The sequence below is a fragment of the Salmo trutta genome, chromosome 28, assembly GCF_901001165.1.
Source record: "Salmo trutta chromosome 28, fSalTru1.1, whole genome shotgun sequence".
Taxonomy (NCBI): Eukaryota; Metazoa; Chordata; class Actinopteri; order Salmoniformes; family Salmonidae; genus Salmo; species Salmo trutta.
This window is the reverse complement of record NC_042984.1, coordinates 6045779-6067737: the sequence shown is the minus strand read 5'-3', so window position 1 is coordinate 6067737 and position 21959 is coordinate 6045779. Positions and strand designations below refer to the sequence as shown.

The following is a 21959-nucleotide window of genomic DNA, read 5'->3' as shown; positions in this document are numbered from 1 at the left end:
AATTATCGCATCATAATAACAGGCAACCATTGCGAGTGTACCAGTCAAACTGCCAGGGTAGTACCAAAGACAGTACAGTATGAAGAACGGTCAAAAACTGCTTATCCAAATATAAAAATAATTTTTTTTATTTTTTATTCAAAATACAGATCAACAATTTACTTTATTATCCAAATAGAATAGTTTTTTTTTATTATTTTCTTTTTTTTAAAATTCAAAATACAGATCAACAATTTACATTCTTATCCAAATAGAAATCCCCGATGACACCGTGGTGTTGGCTAACTAATCTCATGCTTTAGAAACACGTCGTCGGGTCCTAACAGTCGTCTCGCACCGAACTGCGCATGTGCAAACCGTCAATTCAAACGCACTCCTTCGAATAAAATGTCGTTTATGACGAAAATGAAAAAACTGTTTGTTCCCGTTTCATAAAGCTTTTTTCCCCGGAAGTCTCGCGATATTACCCCTCCGGGTTTTTAGAAACTTTCTGGTCTGAGGGTTGAAGTCCGTTCTGTTCATAATATTTCTATGGTAGCAATGTGTGGAAGTGGGTGGTGCCAGAACATTGTCGATTTTTGCTAATTAAACTGTAGTTAATGTAGCCAGTCAACACGAGTCATTTTCCGTTGCAATCAAAGAGCAAAATATATAGGCGACAGTATGGCCACACTGAGAAGTAAGTCTGACCAAGAAATCATGGAATTGTTGGACGAGTATGGAATTAAGCACGGGCCTATCGTTGGTAAGTCATGCTTTCATTTTTTAACGTTAACGATAGCTAGCTAAGCTTACCCAGCCCTTAGCTGAATTATGTTTTAGCTAGCTACTGTAGCTATTAATTCCTAGCCTACTAGTCTAACGTTATTACATTTACATTTTAGTCATTTAGCAGACGCTCTTATCCAGAGCGACTTACAGTAGTGAATGCATACATTTCATTTCATACATTATTTTTCTGTGCTGGCCCCCCGTGGGAATCGAACCCACAACCCTGGTGTTGCAAACACCATGCTCTACCAACTGAGCTACAGTTGAGACTGTCTATGACCAGACAGTCTCAAATCTATTGATGATATTATAATAGTTATGTAGCAATGGTTTCATTGCATTACTGAGCCACATTCTAACATTTCTGCATTTTTGGAGACACTACAAGACCCCTGTATGAGAAGAAGCTAAAAGAGGCCATGGCCAAAGACAAAAAAGTCACAAAACCATCCTCAGACAAAACCTTCTACAGAGAAGAGCGTAAGTTACACATACATGATAACACAATGCATACATATACTATCTTTAGACTGAGCTAAGTGGAAATCAGGAATGATATTTTTTGTCGTTTAGCAGATGCTTTTATCCAGAGTGACTTACAGGAGTAATGAGGGTTAAGTGTATTGCTCAAGGGCACAGCGACAGGTTTTTCACCTAGTCGGCTCGGGGATTCGAACCAGCGACCATTGGGTTACTGGATCGACTCTCTAACACCTAGGTTACCTGACTGAATGTTTGTTTACTTTTTCTTTCTTCATTTCAGAGGAAGAAGTCACTTACGTTACCTATCGGACACCAGTAAGTATCCAACCTTGGGTTGATTCATTTGTTCGGAGTTGCTTCTACATTGTAAATAAGAAATTGTTCTTAACTGACTTGCCTAGTTAAATAAACTCATTTTATAGATGAAAAATCTTACCATCAATATTATTCTGTTTCTCATATTTGCAGGTTATAAGTGAAGGGCCTTCAGGAGATGGAAAACCTTACATGAGGTCAAGACCAGAGTATAGTGAGAGGGACTTTGTGGATGAGTACGTTTGTTTACAGATTATTACGTTATCCAGTGTTAAAAAAAAAAAATTATGGTCAGTTGATTTAAAGTAGACCAATAAAAATGAATCCACTTGTTTCTCTCTCCTTTGCAGAAAACTCTATTCAAGATCAAGACCAGAGTACAGCAGCGGAAGACCATACGTTGATGAGTGAGTCTCTCGTTTTGAAAGATTTCAAATTGTTTATGTATAATAATGTTTTCATAGCTTGGTCCCAAATCTTTTTTTTTTTTTATGCCCGTCTTGCCAGGTCATATGGTCGTTGTCATGCCGACAAGAACCATATGACAAACAGATACTGAAACTATGCTCATGTTCATGGATGTGATTCCTGCTTTTCTGACATTTATCCTCCATTCCTATTCCGTGCCTTCTGAAGGTATTCATACCCCTCGACTTATTCCACATTGTCGTTACAGCCTGAATTCAAAATTGATTAAATATAAAAATAAAAAAATCCTCACCCATCTACACACAATACCCCATAATGACAGTGTAAACACGTTTTGAGCCATTTTTGCAACTGTATTAAATGAAATACAGAAATATCTCATTTACATAAGTATTCACACCCCTGAGTCAATACGTTTTAGAATCACCTTTGGCAGCGATTACAGCTGTGAGTCTTTCTGGGTAAGATTTTTGCACACTTTGACTGTACAATATTTTCCCATTATTCTTTTCAAAATTCTTCAAGCTCTGTCAAATTAGTTGTTGATCATTTCTAGGCAACCATTTAAGTATTGCCATAGATTTAAGTCAAAACTGTAAAAAAGCCACTCAGGAATATTCACTTTCTTCTTGGTAAGCAACTCCAGTGTAGATTTAGCCTTGTTTCAGGTTATTGTCCTGCTGAAAGGTGAATTAGTCTTCCAGTGGATAGCAAACTGAACCAGGTTTTCCTCTAGTTTTGCCTGTACTTAGCTCCATTCAGTAAACATTTTTATCCTAAAAAAAAACTCCCCAGTCCTTAACGATTACAAGCATACCCATAATATGATGCAGCCACCACTATGGTTGAAAATATGGAGAATGGTACTCAATGTGTTTTGGAATGTTTTCTATTCTGTACAGGCTTCCTTCTTTTCACTGTGAATTAGGTTAGTATTGTTAATCTATCCTCAGTTTTCTCCTATCACAGCCATTAAACTCTCTTTTAAAGTCACCATTGGTCTCATGGTTAAATCCCTGTGCGGTTTCCTTCCTCTCCGGCAACTGAGTTAGGAAGGACGCCTGTATCTTTGTAGTGACTGGGTGTATTGATACAACATCCAAAGTGTAATAAATAACTTCACCATGCTCAAAGGGGATATTCAATGTCTGTTTTTTTTTATTTGTACCCATCTAGCAATAGGTGTCCTTCTCTGTGAGGCAATTGGAAAACCTCCCTGGTCTTTGTGGTTGAATCTGTATTTTGAAATTAACTTCTCGACTGAGGGACCTTACAATTATCTGTGTGTGGGGTACAGAGATGAGGTAGTCATTCAAAAATCATGTTCAACACTTACTGCACACAGTAAGTCCATGCAGCTTATGTGACTTGTTAAGCACATTTTTATCCCTGAACTGATTTAGCCTTGAATACTTATTGACTGAAGATATTTCAGCTTTTCCTTTTATAATTTGTAAAAAAACATTCCACCCTCACGTGGTATTGTGTGTTGGCCAGTGATACAATCTCAATTTAATCAATTTTAAATTCAAGCTGTAACATGTGGAAAAAGTTGAGGGCTGTGACTACTTTCTGAAGCACTGTATATACACTGAGCATACAAAACATTAAGAACACTCTTTCCATGACAGCATTCATCTAGTCAGTCTATCACCCTTTATTGGTCACTTATAAATCCACTTCAATCAGTGTAGATGAAGGGGAGGAGATGGGTTCGAGAATGATTTTTTTTTAAGCTTTGAAATTAAATGAGACATGGATTGTGTATGTGTGTCCTTCAGAGGGTGAATGGTCAAGACAAAAGATTAGTGCCTTTGAACGGGTTTTGGTAGTAGGTGCCAAACACACCGGTTTGTCAGAACTGCAACGCTGCTGGGTTTTTTCCCACACTCAACAGTTTCCCGTGTGTATCAAGAATGGTCCACCACCCAGAGGACATCCAGAAAAATTGACACAACTGTGGGAAGCATTGGAGTCAACCACAGGAGGTTGTTGGCACCTTAATTGGGGAGGACGGGCTCGTGGTAATGGCTGGAGCAGAATAAGTGGAATGGTATCAAATACATGGTTTCCATGTGTTTGATGCCATTGCAGCCAGTATTATGAGCCGTCCTCCCATCAGCAGCCTCCACTGCAGTCAATATGGGCCAGCATCCTGGTGGAATGCTTTTGACACCTTGTAGAGTCCATGTCCCTGACGAATTGAGGCTGTTCTGAGGGCAAACGGGGAGGGGTGCAACTCAATATGAGGTAAGTTGCTCATAATGTTTGGTATACTCAGTGTCTATGGAAACTGACCTATCCCCTAGCTAAGAGCCTGCTTTTCTATGTTCTGATCACATACCTGGATGTAGTCATGTGAGACTAAACCCCCCCCCCCCCCCTCCCCTCCGTTTTCAGGCCCCATGTCTACAACACACCATCGTACTCCTCCTACTCCAAACCAACGCCTGTGGTGAAGTCTGGAGGTGGCGTTGTTAAGGAGGAAAAAACAGAGAGTTCTGAGAGACTGGTCCCTCTCTGGATCCAGTTCCTGGTCTTCCTGATCGTAGCCGGATTCCTCTACTTCATATTTATCAACATGGAGTCCGTAGAGAGCAACCCCTTTAACAGAATCCAATGATCAAATTTTACCAAAATCTGGGATGTGTTCATTAGGCAGAACATTTCAAAAGAAAACAGTCCAAAATGGGGAGGTAGTATTTTTTTTTAAAAACGCATACATTAATAAAATTGCAAATTTTCCGTTGGACGTTTTTAAAACGCTTCGCTACGGTGTGAATGAATATGACCCAGTGTTCATATTTTGACAGATGTATTATGGCAAATCCCATGCCTGTCATTCTTTGTGCTTGTGGTTTATATAAAAAGGTGACTGACATTGGATTCTGCCAAAGGAAAGCCAGAACATTTCCTCCCGTCCAGACTCGTATTTAGTTACTAGATGATGTATAGTATTCTGTTATCATACAACTATGTTACCAAAATGGGGTGCTTCTACTATGGGTAATAGTGATGACACTTTCTCACAGTACTATCTTCTAAAAAATGTAATGTCCACAGCTCATAGTAAATACATATACCATATACAATATATATATTGTGTATCAAATCAGAAATACACTATAAACACAAAAGTATGTGGTCACCCCTTCAAATTGTTGGATTAGGCTATTTGTTGCTGGCGGGTATAAAATCGAGCACACAGCCATGCAATCTCCATAGACAAACAGTATAATGGCCAATTTCAACGTCAGTTCCTCAAATTTTTGCCCTGCTAGAGCTGCCCCGATTAACTATAAATGCTGTTATTGTGAAGTGGAAACGTCTAGGAGCAACAACGGCTCAGGCACAAAGTGGTTGAGGCCACACAAGCTCACAGAACGGTACCTCCGAGTGCTGAAGTGCCTAGAGCGTAAAAATCATCTGTCCTCGGTTGCAACATTCACTACTGAGTTCCAAATTATCTCTGGAAGCAACGTCAGCACAATAACTGTTATTTGGGAGCTTCATGAAATGGGTTTCCATGGCCGAGCAGCCGCACACAAGTCTAAAGCCCACTGCCATTGGACTGAAGCAGTGGAAATCAGTTCTCTGGAGTGATGAATCACACTTCACCATCTGGGTTTGGCAGATGCCAGGAGATCGCTACCTGCCCCAATGCATAGTGCTAACTGTAAAGTTTGTTGGAGGAATAATTGTCAGGGGCTGTTTTTCATGGTTCTACGCCCCTTCGTTCCGGTGAAGGGAAATCTTAAAGCTGCAGCATACAAATTACATTCTAGACCATTCTGTGCTTTCCAACTTTGTGGCAACAGTTTGGGGAAGGCCCTTACCTGTTTCAACATGACAATGCCCCTGTGCACCAAGCGGGGTCCATACATAAATGGTTTGTTGACATCGGTGTGGAAGAACTTGACTGGCCTACACAGAGGCCTGACCTCAACCTCATCGAACACCTTATGGATGTAGCCGACTGCGAGCCAGGCCTAATCGCCCAACCTCACTAATCCTCCTGGCTGAATGGAAGCAAGTTCCTGCAGCAATGTTCCAACATCTAGTGGAAAGCCTTCCCAGAAGAATGGAGACTGTTATAACAGCAAAGGGGGGGGACCATCTCCATTTTAATACCCATGATATTGGAAAGAGATGTTTGGCGAGCAGGTGTCCACATACTTTTGGTCATGTAGTGTACTATGATTTGGTTATGGCTATTTGTGTAAAAGTCCTGACACAATGTGCTATCTAGTTGTATATAGTCTGGCTTAGTCAGTCATACGCAGTATCCTCATATTCTCTCTACGTCCTGGGGTATACTACAAAGTACCAACAATGACTCTTGCCTAACTATTGTAAAAAACTGTATTTATTTGTAAGATGAGCTTGAAATGGGCATGGTCTAATTGAATCAAAAACACAAGTTAAGCTTTCTTCATAAACAAGAAAATCAATTGTTATTTTTGGTTGTTTAAATGACATTAAAAGTTCTAAATTACAAGGTTCTAAATGGCATTAAAGTTGAAAATGAAGTGCCTTAGCATTTTGACCTGTTAAAGGTTCCATTCACACTATTATACAAATGCAATTGCTGTGATAGGTGTACTGTCATTCAAATGTTCAGTGTGTGAGGTGGTTCTGTTAGATGTACTCGTGACGTCACCATAAGACATGTTTCTACACCTGCAGTATCATTTGTAATACTCACTTTGACGTTACCAGACACTTGTCTGTTTTATCAGAGATCACTTTGGTCACACAATAATGTTTAGCACAGATTGCATCCTATATGGCACCCTAGTCCCTATATAGTGTACTACTTTTGTAGTTCGCGTGCACTATATAGGGAATAAATAGGATGCAGTCTACAAGTAAATACTTTTCAGCAAGACAGTAACTGTTGACATATTTTGTATCCAGTCATTTTGAGTCATTCCTATGAATCTCCCAATTTTAAAATAAATGTTTCTGTATCAAACGCAATTTCTTTCTTTAACTTATTGAATACAGGTTAGTAGAGAATAAAATATAAATATTTTGTATTTATTCCCAGCAACATACGGTGAACAGAACTTACAGCGATACCGGCGAATGTGGGAACTGAGAGAAATATAAAACCCTGGGACCCAGAGATTCTAGATATTAAAGGGCAAACTGTTTCTATTGGAGATGGACCAGTCAGTCTCTACTGGAGATGGACATCAGCTAGTCAGTCTCTACTGGAGATGGACATCAGCTAGTCAGTCTCTACTGGAGACGGACCAGTCGGTCTCTACTGGAGACGGACCAGTCGGTCTCTACTGGAGACGGACCAGTCGGTCTCTACTGGAGACGGACCAGTCGGTCTCTACTGGAGACGGACATCAGCTAGTCGGTCTCTACTGGAGACGGACATCAGCTAGTCGGTCTCTACTGGAGACGGACATCAGCTAGTCGGTCTCTACTGGAGATGGACCAGTCAGTCTCTACTGGAGATGGACCAGTCAGTCTCTACTGGAGATGGACATCAGCTAGTCGGTCTCTACAGGAGATGGACATTAGCTAGTCGGTCTCTACTGGAGATGGACATCAGCTAGTCGGTCTCTACTGGAGATGGACCAGTCAGTCTCTACTGGAGATGGACCAGTCAGTCTCTACTGGAGATGGACCAGTCAGTCTCTATTGGAGATGGACATCAGCTAGTCGGTCTCTACAGGAGATGGACATCAGCTACTCGGTCTCTACTGGAGATGGACATCAGCTAGTCGGTCTCTACTGGAGATGGACATCAGCTAGTCGGTCTCTACTGGAGATGGACATCAGCTAGTCGGTCTCTACTGGAGATGGACCAGTCGGTCTCTACTGGAGATGGACCAGTCGGTCTCTACTGGAGATGGACCAGTCGGTCTCTACTGGAGATGGACCAGTCGGTCTCTACTGGAGATGGACCAGTCGGTCTCTACTGGAGATGGACCAGTCAGTCTCTACTGGAGATGGACCAGTCAGTCTCTACCGGAGATGGACATCAGCTAGTCAGTCTCTACTGGAGATGGACATCAGCTAGTCAGTCTCTACTGGAGATGGACATCAGCTAGTCAGTCTCTACTGGAGATGGACCAGTCAGTCTCTACAGGAGATGGACCAGTCAGTCTCTACTGGAGATGGACATCAGCTAGTCAGTCTCTACTGGAGATGGACAAGTCAGTCTCTACAGGAGATGGACATGAACTAGTCAGTCTACTGGAGATGGACATCAGCTAGTCTCGCAAATTCTAACTTCCAGATCGATCGAATCCTGGGCTTCCGAGGCTACATCATAACTACCAGCAAGATGGTCCCATATCGGTTTGTGCTACCCTTCCTAACTATGGTCGCTAGGGTCCCCTCTACTCAAACATAACTACACATTTCTCTAACTAATCATGGACTGTTCTGTGAAAGCAAGAATTCATGATCCTTGATGTAGCCTCGTGTTAATTTACAATCTTGTAAAATAAAAAAAATGGATTCAACTAATAGTGTAAATACACAACATATTAACAAGAGACATGAAGCTAATAGATGGATTTCACAGTCAATGCTTTGTCTGAATACCAGTATCATCAAAAACGGCTAGCCTGGTCCCTGATCTGTTTGTGCCATGTTGCCATTGTCTCACCAACAGTGGCAAAACAGCACAAACTGATCTGGGACCAGGCTATCAAACTACTCCACCAATCAGGAGAGAAGCTGCCAAGACTGAAGGCATCCATCGGCATGCTGACAAACCGAAACCAGTTCGGGAGAGTTTGTGCATATATTATGACAATTGTGTCGTTTTTGAATGTTGTTCATGCACACATTTTTTTTTTTAAGGCAAGCCGAACCCCTTCATCGGTGATTCTTCAGTAAAGTCTGTTGTCATTCAACGAGAGACGTTTGCGGTTCCAATTCATAAAAGACACACCCTCGCCTTATGCCCTTGGGGGAATCCCCGTCGGTCCAAATGATTAGTAAGGGAGGTTTGCAACGTCAGCCCTCGTTTTTAGACTAGTTTGCTTGTGTACAGTTATGTTCACTTCGGGGCCTGAAACTCCCCATAATTCAAATCGCGGTGATTGTACATCCGCTAAGAAAAGTACGCCAAAAAATTAAAACCTCAACGTCAATATATGGAGTCAAAATACAAGTGTAAGTAAAAACGAATATAAATAAGTTAGAAATTGTGCTACTAATGCACATGAAGGCACAAACATGTCTCATAAAAGTAATGATGTTTTTGTTTGGTTAGCTTTTGGAAATTGTAGAAATAAAAAAAATTCCTTCAGAAGTTCCAGCTAGGCAGGCTAATGTCATTTAGCTAATACATTTTTCTAGACATCATATAGTAGGCGTATATTAATAATGATATATTTAATGTAAGTAGACATGCAATCATAATTGACTGTGAAGCATATACAGCCCCCACAAACTACCGGTGGCTGAAAACACAATCACCGCTGGGTGAACGACTGACGAGTTTCCGGCCACAGACGGTCCATTTAAAAATCACTCCTTCCTCCCCCGCCCTGCAAGTTGTCATGACACGTCATCAGAAGTGTCCACTTCATTTGAGTGCTGAGGGGATAAGATGCTTTTCGTTCTTGTTGTCATGCACATTTTTTTTCATTGCGAAATACTGCACCAAACGTCTTAGTTAGATGTAAAATTACACGACTAAAGTCCCCTGAGCAAAAACGTCAAGACAGATGTCTTGAGTTACTGTATCTTAGATTAATTCAGACTATTTCCAGGAAGTGTATACTGGCTACGGCGTCTCAAACTGGACAAACAGTACTACTGCCTCTATTCTTGTTTTTCAAGCGAAGGTCTTTTAAGGGAGTAGGCGAGACCACACTCGTTCGGTTTGCCCAGCCGACTTCGGCTAACCGAACTGAAGTATGCCGACGCCTTAAAGTGAATCTTTCTTCAGTCCAACAACTGTTCTCTTGTTGACGTCAATAGTGAAATAGTTTAACTGACCGTCAGTCTTATTCAACCATCATTTAACAATTAAAATCATTGGCATTGGAACAAGATTAATTATTAATTAATTAACAATTAATCAAGTGCTCAGTCGAATTCATGTCCAGTCTCCTCAGTTGTAGCTGCTTTTTGGCATGAGAACTGGCCTAGAAAGGCCAAAGTGTCATTGTAGTCATTGTCCTTTTATAGTTTAGTTGATTGTAGTGTTCATTACAGTGTGCCTGGTATATGGATGATGGCTTAACAAATCTACCTACAAGTGTTGTTGTCATGTTCTAATGCAGGATTCTACCAGGTTCTAGTAGATGTCGTGTGTATGGCTCAGGGGCGGAAATCCCGGGGGGGGACACGACCCCCCCATCCTGGGAAAAATATGTGAAAGTGGATATCAGATTTTCGCCCCTGGTATGGCTCCTATGTAGTGCTTTGGTACTTGTCTTGTGTCACTATCTCTGTCTGTGACCCATCCCTGAGGAAGGTTGTCAGCTCAGGAATGTCTGCATTGTGGGTTCCGTCTTGATGGTTCTCTCACAAACACACGGTCCTTCTCTTTATCCAATATATCTGCCCTGCTCATCACCCAAGGCAACGTACGTGTTGTCCACACCTGTTGGTCAAATCAGACATGTAAATAGTCTGTTAGTGGTTATATAGGATGATTCTTGTGAATTAACTTGACAGTGGTAAGCAAAGATAGCCAGGAATCCAAACTGATAAGCCCTGTTTCACCAGTGTTTTCTATCTGTTAGGATTCCAGCAGAGTTCAAGTCAAATTATTTTCAATGGGAGGAAAATATGGAATTGGGTTTACTTTCTGATTTGACTGGAATTGAAATGGAACTGACCCCAACCTGGATTCCAGGATAAAAGCTAGGAGTGGGACGATACAAGACAAGGACTCACTGGTTCTGGTCTCTAGCTCTAGCGCCAAGTGGTTCTCCTGTCTCTTGCAGAGCTTGACTCTGGCAACGATGATGATGATGACGACGACGACGAGAGTCACGAGGAAGGTCAGAACAGAAGCTAGCCAGCTGATCACCATAGGGCTCAACACTGGGTCTGGGTCTGAGGGGCACACAACCCAGATGGACAGACAATATGAGAAGTGATTAATGTTTTATATTACAGTTAATATCTTCTAAAATCATGGGCATTAATGTGTACTTGGTACCCTTCCCCAGATCTGTGCCTCGACACAATCCTGTCTTGGAGCTCTACGGACAATTCTTTTGACCTCATGGCTTGTTTTTTTGCTCTGACATGCACTGTCAACTGTGGGACCTTATATAGACAGGTGTGTGCCTTTCCAAATCATGTCCAATCAATTGAATTTACAACAGGTGGAAACATCTCAAGGATGATCAATGGAAACAGGATGCACTGGAGCTCAATTTAGAACCTCATAGCAAAGGGTCTGAATACTTATGTAAATAAGCTGTTTATGTTCAATACAGTACCAGTCAAAAGTTTGGACACACCTAATCATTCAAGGGTTTTTCTTTATTTTTTACTCTTTTATACATTGTAGAATAATAGTGAAGACACTATGAAGTAACACATATGGAATCATGTAGTAACCAAAAAAGTGTTAAACAAATCAAAATATATTTTATATTTGAGATTCAAAGTTGCCATCCTTTGCCTTGACAGCATTGCACACTTGGCATTCTCTCAACCAGCTTTTCCAACAGTCTTGAATGAGTTCCCACATATGCTGAGCACTTGTTGTCTGCTTTGCTTTCACTCTGCAGTCCAACTCATCCCAAACCATCTCAATTGGGTTGAGGTAGGGTGATTGTGGAGGCCAGGTCATCTGATGCAGCCCTCCATCACACTCCTTCTTGGTCAAATAGCCCTTACAGCCTCCCGAGTGGCGCAGCAGTCTAAGGCACTGCATCGCAGTGCTATCTGCATCACTACAGATCCTGGTTCGATCCCAGGCTGTGTCGCAGCCTGCCGCGACCTGGAGACCCATAAGGTGGCGCACAATTGGCCCAGCATCGTCTGGGTTAGGGGAGTGCTTGGCCGGCCGGTGTGTCCTTGTCTGATTGCGCTCTAGCGACTCCTGTGATAGTGTGCACTGCGCCCGGCCTAACACGGTCGCCAGGTGTACTGTGTTTCCTCCGACACATTGGTGCGGCTGGCTTCCGGGTTAAGTGGGCATTGTGTCAAGAAGCAGTGCGGCTTGGCGAGGTCATGTTTCGGAGGACACAAGGCTCTCGAACTTCGCCTCTCCCGAGTCCGTACGGGAGTTGCAGCGATGGGACAAGACTGTAACTACCAATTGGAAATCATGAAATTGTGGAGAAAAGGGGCTAAAAATATAATAAAAATATATATTAATATAAAAAAATAGCCCTTACACAGTGAAAAACAAATGATTGTCCCACTAAGCCCAAACCAGATGGGATGGCGTATCGCTGCAGAATGCTGTGGTAGCCATGCTGGTTAAGTGTGCCTAGAATTCTAAATAAATCACAGACAGTGTCAACAGCAAAGCACCATCACACCTCCTCCTCCATGCTTCACAGTGGGAACCACACATGCGGAGATCATCCTTTCACCTACTGTGCGTCTTACAAAGACACAGCGGTTGGAACCAAAAATCACACCTTTGGACAGATTTCCACCGGTCTAATGTCCATTGCTCGTGTTTCTTGGCCCAAGCAAGTCTCTTCTTCTTATTGGTGTCTGTTAGTAGTATTTTCTTTGCAGCAATTCGAAGGCGTGAATCACGCAGTCTCCTCTGAACAGTTGATGTTGAGATGTGTCTGTTACTTGAACTCTTCATTTGGGTTGCAATTTCTGAGGCTGGTAACTCTAATGAATTTATCCTCTGCAGCAGAGGTAACTCTGGGTCTTCCATTCCTGTGGCGGTCCTCATGAGAGTCAGTTTCATCATAGCTCTTGATGGTTTTTGCAACTGCACTTGAAGAAACTTTCAAAGTTCTTGAAATGTTCCGGATTGACTGACCTTCATGTCTTAAAGTAATGATGGACAGTCATTTCTCTTTGCTTATTTGAGCTGTTCTTGCCATAATATGTACGTGGTCTTTTACCAAATAGGGCTATCTTCTGTATATCAACCCTACTTTGTCACAACACAACTGATTGGCTCAAACACATTAAGGAAAGAAATTCCACAAATGAACTTTTAACAAGACACACCTGTTAATTGAAATGCATATCAGGTGACTACCTCATGAAGCTGGTTGAGAGAATAACAAGAGTGTGCAAAGCTGTCATCAAGGCAAAGGGTGGCTACTTTGAAGAATCTCAAATATAATAATTATTTTTTTGAACACTTTTTTGGTTACTACATGATTCCATATGTGTTATTTCATAGTTTTGATGTTTTCACTATTATTCAACAATGTAGAAAATAGTAAAAATAAAGGAAAACCCTGGAATAAGTAGGTGTCCAAACTTTTGACTGGTACTGTACATTTGCAAAAATTACTAAGAACCTGTTTTTGCTTTGTCATTATGGGCTCTTGTTTATAGATTGATGAGGATTTTTCAAAAATGTATTAATCAATTTTAGAACAAGGCTGTAACGTAACAAAATGTGGAAAAAGGGAAGGGGTCCGAATACTTCCCGAATACGTACGTCTATGGACACAACCGAGATGGACAGAGTCATTATATGAACATTGAGAAAATGTTGCAGTTTTAAAGTAAGTTTGCTGCAATTCTACACATTTTACCACGGGGAGAAATATATGCAGTTTTTATTGATATGAGTGAGACTGACTAACAAAATCAATGGGGGCCCCCCGGGCCAGTAATTCAATCATGATAACAAGTTTAGATAGCTGGCCGCTAAACTAATTTCAGCAATTCCCCCAAAAACATATTGCTGACATAGGCTAATTGACTATCAGTGACATAACAAAACAAAACTGCTGATGCACAACAACATTTTGAAATTGCATATTTTCTATTCTACTATTTTGGGGGAAATTGATCCGAGGGCTTCAAAAAGGGGAGCCTGTGCCAGTTGCCCATCCCTGCCGTAGATGCTGACTGGCCTGCCCTCACCTCTGATGGAGACACGGAACGGTTGGCTCTCCCGGGACACGAAGGTTCTCCCGTCAAGCTGGACCACATAGAGGCAGTAATAGAAACCCTCGTTGGAGAGCTGTGCGTTTGAGAAGCTGAAGGTGACGAGGGGAGTGAGGGCGGGCAGCGACTGGCGTACCGTGTCGTTGGAGCGGATCAGACGCAGCTGGAAGGAACCTCCAATAAGGAAATAAAACAATTTCTTTAATATCGTGTTATCCTGGATAATTTTTGTAAATGTAGCTATGTACGGCTCGTTCTTGCCTATATGGGCCGGTACTGCTTGTTCTCCGGTTTTCCGGAGACAGCTTAGCACTAGGCTAAAAAGCTTGCTTATTGGAGAATCTCTATTGAAATTGCTATTTAGTCCAGGTCTAGGCTAAACGTCCAAGAAACCAGACCAATTAGTATATATATATTTTTTGAAATGGTAAAATAAATCAAATCAATTAATGTATCAATCAATTAAGCTACCTCCAGGATACTGCTTCTCAGTGAAGCAGGTGATGTTGAAGCTGTGGCCTTTGATGACAGAGCCTGTGGGAGCCTCGATGGACATGTTGTACCAGTGCTGAGGGGTGAGCAGCTCCACTGACGAGATGGGAGGGAGACAGGGGGTTGTGGATCAATTTGACCTGTCATTGAGTTACAGGACAGATCAAAATGACAAAACGAAGTCAGTCTTTTTCTTTTCTTTTGTTTTGTTACTGGAAAGGATGTCAGGATCTCATTACAAAACCAAAATGATAAAAGATGAGTTCAGTAGGGAGAACAGAGTGAAACGAGGCAGTACTACCTATCCTGAACTCGTCCAATAAAAAAAACTAGTTGTCCCTTTTTATGTTGCAAAAACATTTCTCTACGTTGTGCTCTAATGAACTTTAAAGCATACTGTAACAAATCCCTTTTTCCTCTTCCATTGGAGCAAATCCCTTCCATCTTCCTCTAACTGAACAGGCCCTAGATGACTCACCCACAGTGATGTTGATAGTGTTGCTAGGTGGAGAGCTGAGCATGGAGGAGGAGGGAGGGATACCCTTGATCCTGTACAGACAGCTATAACTGCCCTGATGAGTAGTCTTCAGGTTTGACAGAGTAAACTCCACCCTGGACTGGTCAAAGCCCACCCGCTGAGTCACCAACGGGGTGGCTATGCCCCTCTTATACAGGTGGAAGTCATTCAGGTGGTGGCCCAGTAGCACAGTACAGCTGAAGCGAACAGCCTCCCTGGGAGATAAGGCGGTGTGAGGGGAGAGCAGGGACAGGGTGGGGATCAACATTGCACCTGTCAGGGAGATAGGTACAGTACCTTCAGAAAGTATTCATATCCATTGACTTATTCCACATTTTGTTATGTTACAGCCTGGATTCAAAATGGATTAAATTGATATTTTTTCTCACCAATCTACACACAATACCCCATAATTAAAAATGTTTTTAGAAAATGTTGCCTATTTATTGACAATGAAATACTGAAATCTCATTTACATAAGTATTCACACCCCTGAGTCAATACATGTTAGAATCACCTTTGGCAGAGATTACAGCTGTGAGTCTTTCTGGGTAACTCGAAGAACATTCCACACCTGGATTGTGCAACATTCGCCCATTATTCGTTTCAAAATTCTTCAAGCTCTGTCAAATTGGCTGTTGATCATTGCTAGACAACCATTTTCATGTCTTGCCATAGATTTATGGGTATGCTTGTATTTGTTAAGTACTGGGGAGTTTTTCAAGATAAAAAAGAAACAGAATGGAGCTAAGCACAAGCAAAATCTTAGAGGAAAACCTGATTTGAAAGGAAACACTTTAAAGTTTGTGGAAATGTGAAATTAATGTAGGAGAATATAACACATTAGATCTGGTAAAAGATAATACAAAGAAAAAACCAACCATGTTTTGTATTTTTTTTGTACCATCTTTGAAATGCAAAAGAAAGGCCACAATGTATTATTCCAGCCCAGGTGCAATTTAGATATTGGCCACTAGATGGCAGCAGTGTATGTGCACAGTTTTAGACTGATCCAATTAACCATTGCATTTCTGTTCAAAATGTTGTATCAAGACTGCCCAAATGTGCCTAATTGGTTTTTTAATAACTTTAAGTTCATAATTGTGCACTCTCCTCAAACAATAGCATGGTATTATTTCACTGTAATTGCTACTGTAAATTGGACAGTGCAGTTGGATTAACAAGAATTTAAGCTTTCTGGGATTATCAGATATGTCTATGTCCTGGGAAATGCTCTTGTTACTTACAACCTCATGCTAATCGCATTAGCCTATGTTAGTTCAACCGTCCCGTGGGGGACCCACCAATCCTGTAAAGGATAACATGATGCAGCTACCACTATGCTTAAAAATATGGAGAGTGGTACTCAGTAATGTGTTGTGTTGGATTTGCCCCAAATGTAACATTTTGTATTCAGGACAAAAAATGTATTGCTTTGCCACATTTTGTGCAGTATTACTTCAGTCCCTTGTTGCAAACGGGATGCATTTTTTTGAATGTTTTTTTATTCTATACACAGGATTCCTTCTTTTTAATTCTGTCAATTAGGTTAGTATTGTGGAGTAACTACAATGTTGTTGATCCATCCTCAGTTTCCTCCTATCACAGCCATTCAACTATTTTAAAAATCTCCACTGGCCTCATGGTGAAATCCCTGTGCGGTTTCCTTCCTCTCGGGCATCTGAGTTACGCCTGTATCTTTGTAGTGACTGGGTATGTTAATACACCATCCAAAGTGTAATTAAATAACTTCACCATGATCAAAGAGATATATATATTTTTTTTTACCCATCTACCAATAGGTGACCTTCTTTGCGAGGTTTTGGAAAACCCCCCCTGGTCTTTGTGGATAAATCTGTGTTTCACTGAATGAATGACGTCAATTGATGAACACCAGATAGAAACTGATAATTGTGCACATGACTTCACGATTACATTTGAAGAGAACTGAAATAATGAGGATGATTGAGTTTAGAACAACAGTGTGTAAGAATTGCTCTTCCTCTGTCCCAAGCGCACAAAGGCTCACACCTGGGAAAAATACACCTTGTTTTTTGTTTTTACTTTGTCAGGAGAAGCTATAACTGGACTGTAGAATATGACTTACTATAACTGTTGTTACACTGTAATGTTTTTAAAGAGAAACTAAAATGTTACATTATATTTCATTATATTCTTACTGTAAAATATGTTGACTGAATATACGCGATTGGTGTCTGCTAAATTAATGAGTTTGATGGTGCAGCCATATAGCCTCGGTTACTAAGCACAGATAAATTCAACTCAAAACACAATATTAATTTATTTTTAAATACATTGTCTTAGTTTCATGTTATTTTTTTATGACCTTCCTAAATGAAAGCCTCATATGAAGCAGACAATGTGGTCTTGGATAGAGTGAGGGGTGCAGAGAAATAAATCTGGTCTCTTTGAAGCGAGAGGAACTCAACAAGAGCCCCAAGTATTCTTTCACAATAGCTGGCCTTATGTTATCTGCAATTTTGCGTTGGGAACTGTCCCACTCCATGGTGGATTGCAACCTCTCCACGAGCATCCACTCTCTGTTTATGTAATGGGCTGTATCCTATTTTTTGAAAATCGTCAGTTCACGTGAAGTATAATTGCACCATTACTCAAGTTCTCGCAACTACCCGCCAGCTGATTAATTTTGTCCCGATTCAGAACTATAGTGCGAGAGGAGAGAGACTCTCAGACAGAAACATTCACACTCCATTAATTTACAAAGGGATAGGTGTGAAAATCCCCCAATTTGTGCCAGGAATGGGTTTATCCTGCTGATGAATGAATGAATTATTATGTTATGTTATCGAACAGATGACAACAATAGAAAGAAGCATCTTGTAGCATCTTGATTTACAGCATTTCTCTCACATTTGCAAAAGTAGCTGGAGAGATGGGGCATCTTGTTGTTGTTGTTGCGCGGTGCTGAAGTTTCTAACCGCTGTCAGTCAAACCCATACAGCCCTGTGAACCGGAGAACGGGCTACCACTAAAATCATCCTAAATAAAATATCAACAAGAGAATGTAGAATGGAACAAGTCACATTTGAATTGAAATAACCAGATTTAATTGAAACGACCAAATGTCGGTCTTTAACCATCCAAATATTTCATACAGTATTCTGCCCATGTTGGGACTCGGCTTGCTTGATCTTCTTCCTTTTCGCTTCCCATTGACCAAAAATGAAATATATAATTCCATTTTAATCATGAAGTGTACTCACAATTGCATGGCATGGTGATCTCTGCTCAGCTTCAAAAGCCCTTACTAATAAGTGGAGTAGAAGTGCTCAAAGATGCCCTCTGGTGGTTTGAACGAGCATTAACGGCAAGCACTGTAACGTATACCGCACACTACACCATGGTATGACGCAACTTTTAATTGAGGAACCACTGTACAAACACATCACACGCGTTTATTATGAATTCTTAAAACGTTACTATTGTTAAGATGTATTACTTAATTACATTCCAACGTGGAAATGTTTTCTGTCCCATAACAAAACCCCCACTATTTTAGATGTCTTTACCTCCTGAAGCATGGGGGCCCCAGATCTGTTTAAACAATTTCAACTGATCTGGTATCAGGCTATCCTCCTGGGACTCAGTCTCACCTGAACATTTCACCCCAGCGTCATTATCATGGGTGCAGGTGGGGTCTCCCTTGACGACCCTGGGACATCGCGTCAGGCTCGCCTCATGGCCCGAACACTTGACGTGCCTCAGCCAGATCTCTCCGGTGCCCCTTCCAAACGCAGCTCCACGGACGGCTTTATCGGCCAGCCCACAGCCCAACTCCTTGCACAACACGTCGGCATCTTTCAGGTCCCAACCTTTGTCACACACCGTCCCCCACTGCTCTCCCTGGAGCAGCTCCACGCGCCCCGCACAGTCACTGTCCCCACGGACTAGACGGATGAACGAAAAGCCATCTGCAGCTGGTATTATTCTGAGTGACTCACCGTCTGCACCTACCCCATCCCAAATAACAAGAGCACAGCCTGTACAACAAGAGCACAGCCTGTACAACAAGAGCACAGCCTGTACAACAAGAGCACAGCCTGTACAACAAGAGCACAGCCTGTACAACAAGAGCACAGCCTGTACAACAAGACCACAGCCTGTACAACAAGAGCACAGCCTGTACAACAAGACCACAGCCTGTATGGGAACAGCAAGAGAAAGAGTGAGGAAAACTGCAAATTTGATCTATAATCTTGAAAATACTTGTCATATCGATGTTAGCTGCTACAGTATCAGTACTCAAGGTTGTCTCTGATACTTAACTGATCACACAACCATATTGAAATACTTAAACTAGCTCATTCTAAAATTAACAAATTACACCACACAGAAAAAAATAAATATGGAATGATCACTGACTTAGCGTTGTAAGGACGAGTAGAATATTCAGGATCTTTGTCATCATTTCATTAGACAGCAAGTCGAGAGGTGATTCTGCTGACGTTTAGCTTGATGCGGTTTTCCAGGGAAACGGTCTACTCAAACTGCACCCAAAAAGTGGAGTAGAGACCTTCAACTTGAGACCACTATAGTTGGCTAACTAGTCAAATTACCGCAATACTATCTGAAGGATTTCGGTGTGTTAGCCTGCCTGTAGTACAGCTGGCTACTTCATACCTACTCGCTGCCAGGCAGATATCTAAATTCCTTCAGTCACTGACACTGTTCGGTCATGCCTGGTTAGTTTAGCTGGCTAACTTCAGGTCCGTCCCGGTCTTTCCTTTCGCGTTTCATAACGTATATCAAACACATACAAATATCAATCCATGTCGTAACTATGAATATTCTTTCTCTACGCGAAAGTTATAATTAAAAACATTAATTATTCAATATGTAGATACAGTATTATTTGTCATCGATATATATAATCACGTCAAAACTATCAGGGAATCCTTTCGAAAGATTTGTTGTTTTCGGAAGAAAAAAAAAATAGCAAGACACAAATCCGCCTGGCGTTGGCACCCAACGTAATTACGTAAGTGCAACGCCGTACGTAATTACGTACGGAATTCTACCAACGCCGTACGCAATTACGTACATAATTACGTACGGAATTCTACCAGTGTTTTGGGAACTACATCAGCGTGAGCAACTATAGTGGAATCGGCGGTTCGCCTTCAAAATCAATGGCCCCCAATGAAACATGTAAACTGATTAAAAATAATAATAATAATAGTGGAATCATGCCACAATTAGAGTAAATAATGTTGAATACGTTTGGAATGTTGTTACATATATTCAGCAAAACAAAATAATGAGTTAATTTTACAAAACAAATCTGTGCAAATCGCACTGTGGATGTATTTAGATTCAGAATTGCATTGGGGGCTTATATGCCTTGCCCTTGATCATCAAAATCAAATCAAATTGTATTGGTTACTTACACATATTTAGTAGATGGGTGTAGCGAAATGTTTGTGCTCCTAGGTCCAACAGTGCAGTAGTATCTAACAATTCACAACAATACACACACATCTAAAAGTAAAAGAATGGAATTAAGAAATATATAATTATTAGGACGAGCAACGTCGGAGGGGCTTTGAATAAAACACAGTAGAATAGAATACATTATATACATATGAGATGAGTAAAGCAGTATGTAAACATTATTTAATAATTATTAAAGCGACTTGTGTTCCATTATTAAAGTGGCCAGTGATTCCAAGTCTATGTATATAGGGCAGCAGCCTCTAAGGTGCAGGGTTACGTAACCGGGTGATAGCCTGCTAGTGACGGCTATTTAACAGTCTGATGGCCTTGAGATAGAAGCTGTTTTTCAGTGTCTCTGTGTCAGTTTTGATGTACCTGTACTGAACTTGCCTTCTGGATGATAGCGGGGTGAACAGGCAGTGGCTCGGGTGGTTGTTGTCCTTGATGATCTTTTTGGCCTTCCTGTGACATCGGGTGCTGTAGGTGTCCTAGAGGGCAGGTAGTTTGACCCCTGTGATGCGTTGGGCAGACCGCACCACCCTCTGGAGAGCCCTGCGGTTGCTGCCTGTGCAGTTGCCGTACCAGGCAGGATGGTCTCAATTGTCAAGGAAAATTTCTTCAGCCTCCTGAGGTTGAAGAGGCACTGTTGTGCCTTCTTCACCACACTGTCTGTGTGGGTGGACCATTTCAGTTCCATTACACATAAGGGGGATACCTAGTCAGTTGTACAACTAAATGCATTCAACTGAAATGTGTCTCCCACATTTAACCCAAGCCCTCTGAATCAGAGAGGTGCAGGGGGCTGCCATAATCAACATCCACAGCACCTGGGGGTTAACTGCCTTGCTCAGGTGCAGAACAACAGATGTTCACCTTGTCAGCTCAGGGATTTGATCCAGCAACCTTTCGGTTACTGGCCCAACACTCTAACCACTAGGATACCAGTCATTGGACAAAGGTGTTTTGTGTTTTGTTAAGATCTCCGATGGTATTGGAAGCCTAAGGACGTCTTTCATATTAGTGAGAAATCATTTAGGAAAAACAAAAATGTTAAATTGATACACACGTTTATAGGGTTAGTGTTCCCACAGGGCCATACCTCCATGCTACAGCGTGTGTTTACGGAAAACACGGAAGACGAGGCGACCGCCGCTACTAATTAGCTACCTAGCATGCTCCGAACAACTGCATGTAAACGTAACTCGGGAACTGTATCAGAAATGTAGTTTAGTCTGGAGGCACCCGTAGCTGTATAGAGCCCCACAGTGGAGGTGTCATTAATACCCATAAAATCTAGCGGTCAAACAGGGAAATTAGCATTTTTCAAAATCTGAGAGTAAATTGTAAATTGAAATTGGTTATCAAAACGTCACGCAAGGGTAAGCCTACACAAAACACAACCCTTATTTTAAGTGTTTCTAAAATTCCCTAT

At 41.4% G+C, this 21959-nt stretch overlaps 2 protein-coding genes across 3 annotated transcripts; one reads left to right on the top strand and one right to left on the bottom strand.

Moving 5' to 3' along the window:
- Positions 1–296: 296 nt before the first annotated feature.
- LOC115165319 (emerin) lies at positions 297–5264 on the top strand. Its single transcript, XM_029718387.1, has 6 exons — positions 297–745; positions 1150–1251; positions 1535–1569; positions 1723–1805; positions 1920–1976; positions 4399–5264. Exons 1-6 carry the CDS (start codon positions 664–666, stop codon positions 4619–4621), a joined length of 582 nt encoding a protein of 193 aa, XP_029574247.1. The 5' UTR covers positions 297–663; the 3' UTR covers positions 4622–5264.
- Positions 5265–6346: 1082 nt separating this feature from the next.
- LOC115165317 (deleted in malignant brain tumors 1 protein) lies at positions 6347–20059 on the bottom strand. 2 transcript variants are annotated; one of them, XM_029718384.1, is made up of 7 exons: positions 19235–20059; positions 18688–19194; positions 15014–15325; positions 14515–14631; positions 14020–14217; positions 10882–11043; positions 6347–10585 (listed from the first exon to the last, which is right to left on the bottom strand). In XM_029718384.1, exons 1-7 carry the CDS (start codon positions 19305–19307, stop codon positions 10530–10532), a joined length of 1425 nt encoding a protein of 474 aa, XP_029574244.1. In that variant the 5' UTR covers positions 19308–20059; the 3' UTR covers positions 6347–10529. The 2 variants fall into 2 exon arrangements, with proteins under 2 accessions (XP_029574244.1, XP_029574245.1); XM_029718385.1 differs by having other exon boundaries at positions 18688–19044; positions 19457–20059.
- Between the last annotated feature and the right edge of the window lie 1900 nt (positions 20060–21959).